At 50.1% G+C, this 12,855-nt stretch overlaps 1 protein-coding gene across 2 annotated transcripts in view; it reads left to right on the plus strand.

Moving 5' to 3' along the window:
* Positions 1-12,855, plus strand: part of TMEM184B (transmembrane protein 184B) — a 49,653-nt gene that overhangs the window by 16,410 nt on the left and 20,388 nt on the right. For both annotated transcript variants that reach the window (XM_025460188.3, XM_025460197.3), the window contains exons 2-3: positions 7,991-8,239; positions 9,731-9,896. In XM_025460188.3, coding sequence (XP_025315973.1) covers positions 8,048-8,239; positions 9,731-9,896 — 358 coding nt within the window. In that variant the 5' untranslated portion in view covers positions 7,991-8,047. The remainder of the gene's footprint in view (positions 1-7,990; positions 8,240-9,730; positions 9,897-12,855) is intronic.

The raw sequence follows: 12,855 nt of genomic DNA on the forward strand, positions 1-12,855 counted from the left end.
GCAGGTGGGCCACTGGGAGAGAGGTGGATCAAGCCTTGACTGTGCTTTGTGTCTGCGTCAGCCTGGGATGGAAGGAGCCGGGCCGGACAGCAAGGGGAGGCGTAAGGACCCAGGAGCAGAGGATCAGGGGAGAAGAGGGAGCCCTGTCAGCGACTAGCTGTACCCTTCACACTTTTCTTTACTCACGCATCCCCCTCAGTAAAAAAAACGTTTTGGGTATGTATCCCCAATACCTGCATATTGCTCTATATGTGTATTACCTTATTGTTTGACCTTATGTTGTATTATATCATAAAACCTATGTCAAAGATAGAAATCAAGATGAGCTAAAAGATGTAATCCTTAACTTTTTTTGTTTTCTTGGTGATACAAAAAACCTTCTGGCTTCATATGCTTGATTATTTTCAGAAAGTGTGCTTTAATGCTCTGTGAGAGAGTGGTTGGGGGGGCTGGCTCTGTGTTCAGTCTGTTTAGCTCTCTGGTTTTAGTGGCTGCCCTCTCTGAAAAAGATCCCTGCCTAAGACACGTAGCTGCACATGGAGGAAACGCATCACTGGCTTTCTTTCTAAATTGGGTTACTCATTTTTCCATCCTGTCCACTGTGTATGCAGAGGATTTGTTGAAATTTGGCTAGTACATTTCCATCCTTCCTGATGCCAATCAGATGTTTTTGTCAACTAAATGGAAGGTATTTTATTTTAAAGTTCTTAACGCATGAGTCCAAAACCTACTCAAATGCTTTGGAAATTTTTGAGCAGATTAGAAAATTCTGTTACGTAGGTTTTTAGGAGTTCAGACATGAGAGTTTTTGTAAGTCACAGACTTAATATTGTTTTTGGTGACAAAATCCTATGACAGTAGAAACATTTCCAATGTTTCCGAATATGCTTTTCCAGAACAAATGCCCCGCCAGCCTCAGTCTCTTCTAAAAGAGCAGTTCCTTTCTCATTTGTTGTGATAACATGCCTTTCCCACAAAGGGACATTTTAAATGTATTTAAAGATGTTTCAGAAACTTAACTGGGAACTGTATCCCTGACAGCCAGTGGTGATAGAAAAACGTGGACAGATGCAGAAGTTTTTTTGTGAAAGAAAGATGTGTTGAACTAAGTTGTTAGGTTTGACAGGTCTTTCTGATTGCTTTTCTACAGGATAACTAGTAAATCTCTGAAACAGACGATTTCCTGAGTCACTGCCCATCTCATTACAAATTTTGTGGAAAATTCTGTTCTACCATCTAAAGCTTTTTACTGTGGAAAATTTCAAACATACAGAAGAAGAGCAAATAATAGAATGGATTTCTGCCTTTCGGTCACTCAGCTTCAACAGCAAGGAATGTCCTGCAGTCTTGCTGCCCTGTCCCTTTCCACCTTTTAAACAGTGAATCCCAGAAGTCATGTTATTTTCACCCTTATATAATTCAGTATGCATCTCTTATTTGATAAGGACCTTTAAAAAATAACTTTTTTTTTTAAGATTTTATTTATTCATTCATGAGAGACAGAGAGGCAGAGATACAGGCAGGTAGCCGAACGCAGGACTCAATCCCAGGTCTCCAGGATCTGGCCCTGGGCTAAAGGTGGCGCTAAACTGCTGAGCTACCCAGGCTGCCCAAAAAATAACTTCTTATGGGGCACCTGTGTGATTCAGTTGGTTATGCTTCTGACTTTGGCTGAGGTCATGATCCCAGGGTCTTGGGATTGAACCCCACAGTGGGCTCCCTGCTCAGTGGGGAGCCTGCTTCTCCCTCTCCTTCTCACCCCCCCCCATTCTCTATCTCTCTCTTAAATAAATAAAATCTTAAAAAAATAAAAAACTTGTTTTATTTTGAAATAATTATAGGTTCACGGGAAGTTGCAAAAATAGTACTCCAAGTCCCATATGCCCTGCTCTCAGTAGTGACATCTTGAATTGCTGTAGGACAATTATCAAAACCAGAAGTAGACTTGAGCACAATACTATTAACTAGACTACAGACCTTACTCAATTTTCACTGTTTGTGTGTGTGTATGTGTTTGTGCATATGTATGTGACTGTATACAGTTTTATCACCTATAGACTCTTGTAGCCACCACTATCAAGATATAAGGGATCTCATCACCTGGAGAGAAGTCCCTGTACTACCCTCTACCTGTGTACACACCTTCCTTGCTGTCCTCTGCCAACCACGAATCTGTTCGGCATCTTTATAGATTTGCCATTTTGAGAAAGTTATATATAAACAGAACAAGACAGTATGTGACCTTTAGGGATTGGTTCTTCTCAGTAAATGGAATGCCCTTGAACTCCTTCCAGATTTCTGCCTGTATCAATAAGTTTGTTGCTTTTTATTGCTGAGTAGTATTCCATGATCTAGATGTACTGGAATTTAACCTTTCTTTGCCCGTTGAAGGACATTTCGATTGTTTCCAGGTTTTGTCAATTATACATACAACTGCTTTGGACATAAGCATATAGGGTTTTGTGTGGGCATGCATTTTCATTTCTGTAGGATAAATGTCTAAGAGTGATTACTGGGTTATATGGTAAATGGCATGTTAATTTTGTAAGAAACTACCAAACTGTTTTCCATAGTGGTTCTACCATTTTATATTCCTACCAGGAATGTATGTAAGAGCTGGTTTCTCTGCACCCTTGCCAGCTTTTTATGTTGTCTCTATTGTATTAACATGTGTATAGTGATGGCTTGTGGTTTAGTTTGCATTTCGCTAATAGCTAACAACGTTGAACAGCTGTTTATGTGTTTCTTGTCCATGTATCCTTCTTGAATGGAATGTCCTTTCATATCTTCTGCCCATTTACTTTCTCTCTTTTTTTTTTTTTTAGGATTTTCTTTATTTATTCATGAGACACAGAGAGAGAGAGGCAGAGACAGAGGGAGGAGCAGGCCCTTCGCAGAGAGCCCAATATGAGACTCGATCCCCGGACCCAGGATCACACCCTGAACTGAAGGCAGACACTCAACCGCTGAGCCACCCCAGCGTCCCCTCTGCCCATTTTTTTATTGTTTTCGTTTGTTTGTTTGTTTGTTTGTTTTACTGTTGAGCTTGAGCATTCTTGCTATATTCTAGATGCTTGCCGTTTGTTAGATATGTGTCTTCAGGGGCGCCTGGATGATGCAGTCAGTTGGGTGCCTGCCTTTGGCTCAGGTCATGATATCAGGGTCCTGGGATAGAGCCTCACATTGGGCTCCCTGCTCAGTGGGGAGTCTGTGTCTCCTCCCTCTTCCACTGCCCCCCTGCCCTGCTGTCTCTTGCTCTCTCTCAAATAAATAATAAAATCTTAAAAAAAAAAAAGATATGTATCTTCTAAAACTTTATAGTCTTGCATTTTACCTTTAAATCTGTGATCCATTTTGAATTACCTTTTGGGGATGCCTGGGTGGCTCAACGGTTGAGCACCTGCCTTTGGCTCAGGGCATGATCCCCCCCGGTCCTGGGATCAAGTCCCACATTGGGCTTCCTGCATGAAGCCTGCTTCTCCCTCTGCCTGTGTTTCTGCCTCTCTTTCTCTCTGTGTCTCCCATGAATGAATAAATAAAATTTTAAAAAAAGAATTACTTTTTGTATATGGTATAAAGTTTTAGGTTAAGGTTTGTTCTTTTCTGCCTCTGGATGTCCAGTTGTTCAGTACTGTTTATTGAAAAGATGATTCTTCCTTCGTTGATAAGGATTTTTATATCCACCATGCCATGATCATGCCTAATGCCTAATGTAACTGACAAGAATTCCTGTGTGTTACCTATTTCAAAGATGTCTTTTCATCACTGGTTTGTTAGCATTAAGATCCAGTAAGGTCCACATGTTGCATTTAGTTATGTCTCTTGAGTATTCTTATAACAGCCCTCAAGCACCTTTGTTTATAAGCCACTGATTTTTTGGTGAAATCGAGTTATTTGTCCTGTAGACTATCCTGTACTCTAGATTTGGCTGCTGCTTCCTCATGATATCATTTTTTTAGATGTGTTTTTTTTTTTTTATGATATCATTTAGTGTGTTCCACTACCCTGTGTATTTCCTGGATACTAGTAGTAGCTCTGGAGGCTTGTTTTGGTCCCATTTCACTTTGGGGCAAAGGTCCTTCTTAGGTGGTGCCGTATGTTCCCCATGCATCCCATCAGAGGCTGGAAACTTCTCTCAGCCCCATGTTGGTGATGTTGATCTTGACTGTGGGGTCAGAGTTTGACTTGCCCAGACTGCTTGTTAGCTAGGGGGTTTTATCATCCATCGAGGATCCATATCTATGTCCAGTATGTCCAGTATTTGCATTAGGAGTTGCAAAATGGTCATTCTGTTTCTATTAATAGGACCTCTGTAAAGTACTGTATGCCCTCAGCCATTCTGAGGTTACCCTGAAATATTATAGATGGGAAACCCAGGTTCTCAGAGATGAAGTCACTTGTCCAAGTTCGACATGGTGGAGTCTGGAGGAATCCTGTTGGGTGGCCTCAAAGCTGAAGCTTGGTTATGCTACTTAATTAAACACTCTGCCCCAAAGTCCCTGCCACTTTGAAGCCTTCCCTGGCCCTCCCCCCAGCCTTGGCCATTGCTATTGATGTCACTCGAGTGTGAGAGGACAGGACCCCAGTGACTGTCCCCCATCCCCAGCACACACACTGTGAACAGCTTGTGCGGTCTAGCATTGTGTGCTGCCTCAGGCCCTGGGGGCAAGTGAGCCCCCAGGGATCAACACCCTCAGAGGAACTGTCCTTACCTGTTTCTTGGTGCCAGGGACCTTGTGTCTGTGAGTCAGAATATTAATTCATGTGTTTTGGGGGGATATCATGAAAATCCTGGAATCCTTTGGTGTTACCCAGGGGCTGTAAAACCAATTTCCACATCATTTTCCTCTTTTCTTAGATGTAGTTAATATTACTTACTTCAAAGTTGCTAGGGAAAAAAAAAAATCATGAGACGATGCTAGGGAAAACAATTTGTAAATCATGAGTACTGCCTGGAGTCAAGTAAAGAGCTAGTGAACAAACCCAGAAGCACGGTGAGCTTGGTAGGGCCCCAGAGCCCTTCCAGCTTCAGCTGCCCCTCCCTGCAGAGGACCTCCCTCCCCTTTCTGCAAAGAGGGTCTCGGGCCTGCTAGACAGGACTGCATCCGGGAAGGAGGCTCTGGAGTGGGAGGGGCTGCTTTCGTGGGGGCCCCCACTTGGTAGGTGCGGGGGTGACAATGTGTTTATAGGACTGAGTTTGAATTCTCGCCCTGGTTTTGGGGCAAGTCGTCCACCCTCTCTGAGTAGACTTTTGCCTGTGAGCCAGCTGACCTACATGGGGGATGCCAGGGTCTCTCTGGGGTTGGAAAGGGGCACTTGAGTGGCAGACATGCAAAGCTCCAGGAAGAAGCTGGGCCTAGAGCCTTCACCCAGCTTCCACAGCCGAATAGCCTCCCTGGCGCAGGTCCCCTCCCCGTGGGCAGGGTCAGCTCAGCAGTGCCCCTGTGTGGGCCTCCCAGCACTGCTTCTGTGGTGGACAAAACAGCCTTTGACACACCAGCCTGCCTTTGCTTGGAAGCTGGAGATTTAGGAGTATTTGTACTTCCTCTAGGCATCCCCCTCCCCCCTAATTCCCAGTGTTTATTCATTTAATTTGGGATGATAGACAAAGATGATGATTTACAACCCAGATCTTCTTTTTTAAAGAAGTATTTCTGTCACTGGTTTCCAATTTTGCAACCATACTTACAGGAGCTATTCTTAGACTTGTCGCTGTTTCTTTTTCAGAGCTCGCCACCAGTCTTTATATAGACACCTTCTCCAGTTTTGAGTTTCTTTATATAGATGCCTTCTCCATTTTTTATTTTAAATCAGATTCATCTCTTGGTCAGTATGTTAGAGATCACTTATTTTCACGGGAAAACAGAAATGCAAAGGGCTCTCCTAGGGTAAAAATTTAGAGCTAAGAGCGGATGTGGTGCAGGTGGGGGCAGGGGATGCTGGAGACATATGGGGGGGACCAGGGGCAAAGCCAGGAGTGTGGGGACACAGTAGGCAAAGAGCCTTTTCATCCAGGATCAGGCTGTGGGCCTGGGTGGACCTCGGAAGTCTCTGTTGGTTCCAAGATGCTCTGGCTGAGAATACCAGCAGGGGCTTGGAAGGGTCCATGAGAGGTCATCTCGGCTGACCTTGGGGCTCAGGCTGACATGGTCAAGCTTGGGGCTTGGCTGTTTTCTGGGTCAGGCTGCAGAGACCCCCCTCCCAGGGCCCCAGCAAAGCTGTGTGGGGACACATGGCTGGTTGTAGGTGGGGCTGGGACCTGAGCTGCAGCCAGAGCTCTCTCCCCAGTGTCCATGCTCTCTGCTTCACAGTCAGTGGATCCTCTGGTCGCCCTGCAGGTTAGTCTCCCAGGGCTTCTGCCACAGACTCAGTGGCTCCAGGATGGCACTGACCAGCCCATTGGCAGCTGGCAAAACTGAAAGGGATGCCTGTCAAGGCCATAGGACTCAGATGCCCTTGGGTACAGCACCGTCCAGCCTCTCAAGAGTGGCTTTACTCCGTGACAGCAGCTCTTCCTTGGGGGCATCTGGGTTAATTTTTAATGTAAAATTGTTAGCTTGTTACCATGGGTCTTGAAGTTGCCATTGGGAAGAGCAGCCGGCAGAGAACCCACATGGGATAACTGGATAGGACCCTAGAAGGCCAGCCCCTGTCCCATCCACTCCCATCTTTATTTTCCCACCCAGAATCTCCCTTTATACTAATTTCTTCATCTCTGTGTGCTTCTCCATGAAATAGCTCAAATTCTTAAAATAAAGACTGAAAATCAATAGATAATAAGGTAAATGTAATAAATGGCTCTGGTGCTGAACTTGGTGCTGGGGACTAAAAGACAGAAATATGGTCTTGCCTCAAAGAGTGGGCAGCCTCAGGAGCATTAACACAGGAGCCAGTGACAGAGTCGCATGTTACATAGAAGCACAAAGGCATGTGACATAGAGGTCTCTGATTGGGGGAAGCTGGAAGGCAGGCTTTTAGAAAGAGTGATATGGAAAACTGAATTAAAAGAGCTGTTTGAAGGTTCACAGGGTGGGCCACAAAGGCTCCAAAATGGCTAGATGGATGGATGACAGAGGGATGATGAAGAATGAGGGTCAGCCGTTAGGGAAGTTGGGGAGAAGTGGCCAAGAAAAGGTCAGGTCTCTGAAGAGATAAAGTGGCAAAGTGACCTTGCTGGATTGGCAAGTGTGAAGATGCACAGATCCAGCAGGTTTTTGCTGAGCCCCTGCCATGTGACTGGGCTGTGCTGGGTGCTGCCGATCCTGCTGTGAGCAGAACAGAGCCCTTGCCCTCTGTATGCTTATTATGTTCTGGTGAAGGAGGCAGCTAATAAGTATATGAGTAAATGTACGCTTTGTCAGAGGGAGTCAGGCGGGAAGGAGTGCTCTGGAGAAAAATAAAGGGGTGGAGAGTGCCTGGGGTGGGGGAGGCATGGCCACGTGTGAGCAGGTAGTCAGGGCAGGGATCTAAAGGAAGTGCAGAAGTGAGCTGTGTGGCAGACCAGGGTGGCAGCCAGTGCAGAGGGCCTGTGGCAGGAGCAGGCTTGCCATAGTGGAGGAGCAGCAGGAGGCCAGTGTGGTTGGAGAGGAGGATCAAGGTGGGAATTGTAGGAGGTGAGAGCCACGGGGAGCCACTGGGCAGTCTTGTGAGCCATGGTACAGACAGCAGCTAACACTTCGAAGGAGCTGGGAGCTACTGGGAGCTTTTGAGCAGAGGGGTGGCTCAGTCTGGCTAATGTCTTAGAAGACTCATGTGGCTTCTCTGTGGGGACTGGACAGTAGGGGCAAAGGCAGAAGCAGAGAGTCTGCTCAGGAGCCTGTTTCACGAATCCAGGGGAGACACAGCAGGGGCTGGGACCATCATAGCGATTGGGAGACACGTGGTCAGAGTCCAGTTACAATCTGAAGGTGGACGTAGAGACCTGGAAGATTGTTTACCATGCTGCCACTCACCCGGGGAGGAGGCTAACACTGCGGTGTCCTCTCTTTAGGGCAGGTCATCACTTACTGCAAGGGATTATCTCCGGGACCCCCTGCTGCCAAGCACCATGACAGTGAGGGGGGCCGCACTGGCCCCCGATCCAGCGTCACCCACGACCATGGCAGCCTCGCCCAGCATGTCTGTGATCCCCGAGGGCAGCCCCACGGCCATGGAGCAGCCCGTGTTCCTGATGACAACTGCTGCTCAGGCCATCTCCGGTTTCTTCGTTTGGACAGCCCTGCTCATCACCTGTCACCAGGTACCCAGACCACTCAGGGGCCCTTGAGCCAGAGAGCCACTGAGGGCATCTGGAAGGATCCTGAGAGGTTTTCTAGTCCCAACAGAGTACTAGGCCGGCCAGGCTCTGCTGCAGTGGTAAATAATCTGAATCTGGGGGCTCCACCTGGTCGAGTTGATTCTTGCTCTTGTCCCAGGCCCGCATGGGTCAGGCTCTGCTGTGTGGCTCCCACATCCTGCAGCTTCAGGGTGCCATCCGTCCGGCTTCTGGGAGGAGGGAGGTGTGCGGAAGCCACTCGGGATACTTAACCATCTCAGTCCAGAAATGACACTCGTCACTTCTGTTCACCTTCCATGGGTCAGAATAGGTGACATGTGCAGCCTTAGCTATAGGAAGACCTGCAAGAGCATCTGGACAGCAGTGACTCCCTTTTCAGATGAAAAAATTGAGACGTAGAGGTGGTTAGGTGCTGGCCTAGTCACCTACAAGCTGGCGGCAGAGCCAGGAGAGAGGTCAGGTCTCCTGTCCCCCTGTCCTCACGGTCCCAGAGGAGGCAGGTGTGGGCTAGACCTGCCTTGGCTGCCCAAGGAAGAAGGTTTGAAGAAGGGCAGCTGAGCTAACTCAGATCCCTGTCAGCTCCTCGCCTGCTGTCCCGTGTCCTTGTCCCTCTGCAAACCTAATCGCTTCCAAGGCAGTTGACTCAGAACAGCTGGGGAATATTTTATGTTCTTCCTCGTGAGCCCAGGACTCGGCGGGGCCGAGTGTGAAGTCACGAGAGCTGGGACAGGACTCTGGCTGCTGGGACTGAGGAGTGTGGCCAGAGCAGGTGTTGGCATTCATGTGTGGCTGCCATCCCCTCCCCTCCACCAGCTTTCTAAAAACTGCATTTCACTCTCCCACCTTCCCAGGGAGGCAGGCAGTGCTGCCTCTGTTTGACAGATGGGAAAGTGAGATGCAAGATGATGTCACTGCAGCCACTCAGCCAGGACGCTTTTCCAACTTCTGTGGAAGAGAGGATCTCTCCTGTCCCCCACACAGGGTAGATGCTGCTGCCATAAAACCCCAGGGACCAGGCGTTAGGAAGCCCGGGGTGGTGGCAAGGAGATATAAATATCCATCGAGGGCCTCCTCTGTGCCACTTGCCCAAGGTTCCCCAACTGGCTGTGCACATGCGTCCCTGGGAAGCGTGTTGCAACTCTAGATCCCCGGCCATTCTTGACTCTGAGCTGTATAGTCTTGGGTGTGGTCTCACGGCCTCTGGGTCTGTGGCACTGGCCCGAGCACCCTACAAGCTTTATGCTGCCTCTGGTTTGATGTTCAGAACAGCTTTATAATGGAAGTTTTGTCATCAAGGAGGAGCTAAGGCTCAGGGTTGAGTAACAGTCACAGAACAAGTGAGCAGCAGAGCTGGACAGCAGAGCACATCTGTCCCATCAGCCACAGAGCAGAAGGGGGGCAGGTGTGTGGCTACAGTTGGGTCCCCGGCTGAGCCTGCCCCCATTCTGCCCCCAGATCTACATGCACCTGCGCTGCTATAGCTGCCCCAACGAGCAGCGCTACATCGTCCGCATCCTCTTCATCGTGCCCATCTACGCCTTCGACTCCTGGCTCAGCCTTCTCTTCTTCACCAATGACCAGTACTACGTGTACTTCGGCACCGTGCGGGACTGCTACGAGGGTGAGGAGGGCGTGAGGGCTGGGGTGGGGCGCACACCCCTTCTGGCTGGGTCTGGGAGCCAGAAGCCCCTCGCCCTGGGTTCCTTCAGAGGGGCTGCCCTCGCTTCTCTACCCACTTCAGGGGCCCCAGGTGACAGGTGACAGCACATGTGTAGCACTTTGCCACATGGCTCCCACAACACCTTTACAGATACCTGCAAGCAGGGACCCTCCCCCGTGTCTCATTTCTCATTCTGGTGTCCCTGATGGGGGTGAGCAGCAAAGAAGTTGTCCGTTTTAGATAGAAACCCCAGGTACAGGTGGGTCAGGTTTATCCAGGGGCCCATGGCAAAGCAGTGGCAGGGGTGAGCCTCCCTCCCCATGTACCTTAATTCTGAGGGCTTTGTCCCAAAAGCAGACTCTGCATTACCACCCAAGAAGGTGACTTGCTGCCTTTGACGGGTGTCGGGTCCCATGTTTGGTGTAGAGGCATCAGCTGTTCTGGGACTGAGCTCCTAGCATGGACCAGGCCCTCTGCTGGGCGCGGGGTGGCAAGGAGAAAAGCCATCTCACACCTGCCTGCCTGACTGGTCACCATGAGACGGGGTAGCTCTCCATGGAGCTAGCCGCAAACACAAGGAGCAGAGACCTAGAGCATGAAGCTGCTGGGGTGAGCATCCCAGGCAGAAAGGGGAGCTGATGAACAGGGCGAGAGGAGAGTCCCTGCCCTGCTGGCCAGGAGGTGTGGGGAGCTGGGCTGGGAGCTGACAACAGCCAAAGGAGAGGCCAGCGGCTGGAGGGAGAATGGCACTGTCCAGGCACGGGGAAGTAAGAACAGGATGTAAGCAGCCTTGCAGGGTACACAGAAATTTAGAGTTTCTCTTTTACTGTCATACAAAAGTATGACACAACTGGAAATTGCAGGTTAGGACATCTCTCTGTGGAGGGTGGGTGAAGGAAGGAGAGGCCAGAGACCTTAAGACAGGTCACAAGCCCACAGTCTCTGGGCGTGCACAGGCCAGCAGAGCTGAAAGGAGGGGTCCTTGAGTTCGAGATCCCTGCTTTGACACCCCCAGGCCTCTGAGGTCGTGCATTTTCCTGTTTCCTCCCCGTCTGCCCTGCTGGTTTCAGGTAGAGTGGCCAGCTGTCGGGATTCCTTATGTGCAGGCAGGGTAGCCCTGACCACAACCAGTTGTCCACTTCCCTGACTCTAGGAAGGCTTTGCCTTGTGGATATTGGGGTGCAGCATGCTTATCCCCACAGAAACTGGAGTCTCTCTTCCTGTCCCACTTTGAACCCGTGTATCCTTAAGGCCTAGCAGAGCACAGGAAATGCCTTAGGCCTTGGCCAGGAAATGCAGGCGCCTGACAGGAGCACACTGGGCTCCCCCCACTGCCCCTCCAGCCACGGGCCTGCCCTCACCCGCCCCTCCAGCCACACTGGCCTCTTCTCCAGCAGGACCATCAGGTATTTCCCTACTGTCTGGAAAGCTCTTCTCGGCCGCTTCTCTCTTGTCCTTACTCCTCTCCCAGCACCCTGCGTGCATCCTCAAGGCCTGACCATGGTAGCAGCTGAGCATGCAAGTACAGCATGTGTGCCTGGTCGGCTCTCGTCTCCCTGAGTAGGCTTAGCTCTGGGAGAGCAGGAACAAGCAGAGAGCCCATGCCAGTAGAGCCAGGCACTTGGTAGGTGCTCACTCAGTCCATAATTTCTGAATGAATAAGGGACTTGACCAAACACTCCTGTGCGCCTTCCCTTCGCATGGGGCCCCATCAAATCCCCAGGCTGGTGAGAATACTGAGGCTCTGCCAGGTGAGAATACTGAGGCCGGGTGGAGACCTGCTGTGGGCATAACTAGCGCTCTAATGCCTGATGTCCCTGGAAGCAGCAGGATCCAGGGAAGCCTCTAGGTCCCTGGGGAGCTGCAAAGGCTGGTGTTGAGAATCCTTTTCCAATCATGTGCCAATCTCAAATGGGTGCTCAGGAGCGACCTCTGCCCACTGGTTCCCTCAGAAGCAAAGAGCTGTTCCCTGCCGCCAATGGGGATCCTCTCCTGTGTGGTCCAGGGGGCAGGTGTAGTCTCCCTTCTCTATGGGACTCTAAAGATTGGGGCACCTGGCAGAAGCAAAGCACTGCCAGGGAGATGTCTGTACCACTCTCACTCTGCCCCAGAGGTGGAAGCAGATGGTCCCCTGGGTCCCCCCACTCCAGAAGCCTCTTTGTTCAGGCCCTGCCTGCCCCAACCTTCCTCTTGGTCCCCTTAAAGGTCCTAGTAAGAAGTCTGCCTCCCTGCTAGGCATGTCTCCTAGCAACACTATTATCCCCCAGCCTGTGGGCCAGCCTGTCCGCCTCTCCCAGGGAGTTTACAAACAGCACAGCAGCTGCGGGGAAGTGCAGGCTGCCCCAGAGTTCACCAGCTTTTAGCGTCTGAGTTGGTGGGCTTGGCCCTCCCTTGCCCTTTCCTGCCACTCTGCTCCGAATCAGACCTCCTCCCTCCCTGCATCAGACTGCCTCCCTCCCCATATCCTTTCATCTACAGAACCTGCCCCTGCAGAGGTAAGGATGGAGGGCTTTCCTTAAAATTCAAAAAGAGGCCCCCATTCGTACCCCTCCCCACCCCAGCCTGCCTTCTCAGTGCCCCCAGATCCCAGCAGGGGGAGAAGGGGGAACAGTAGTCGGGCTGTGCTGGAGGACCCCGGTTTCAGAGCCCGGCAGTGGGCTCTTGCTGGGCACTGCAGACATTTGTTCTTCTTTTTAACAAAATTACAACAACTCAACAAATTTTTTTTTAAAGATTTTATGTATTTATTCATGAGAATACACAGAGAGGAGAGAGAGAGAGAGGCAGAGACACAGGCAGAGGGAGAAGGAGGCTCCATGCAGGGAGCCTAACGTGGGACTCGATCCCGGGTCTCCAGGATCAGGCCCTGGGCTGGAGGCAGCGCTAAACCGCTGAGCCACCCAGGCTGCCCTCAACAAAT

This window comes from Canis lupus, chromosome 10, assembly GCF_003254725.2.
Source record: "Canis lupus dingo isolate Sandy chromosome 10, ASM325472v2, whole genome shotgun sequence".
NCBI classification, from domain to species: Eukaryota; Metazoa; Chordata; class Mammalia; order Carnivora; family Canidae; genus Canis; species Canis lupus.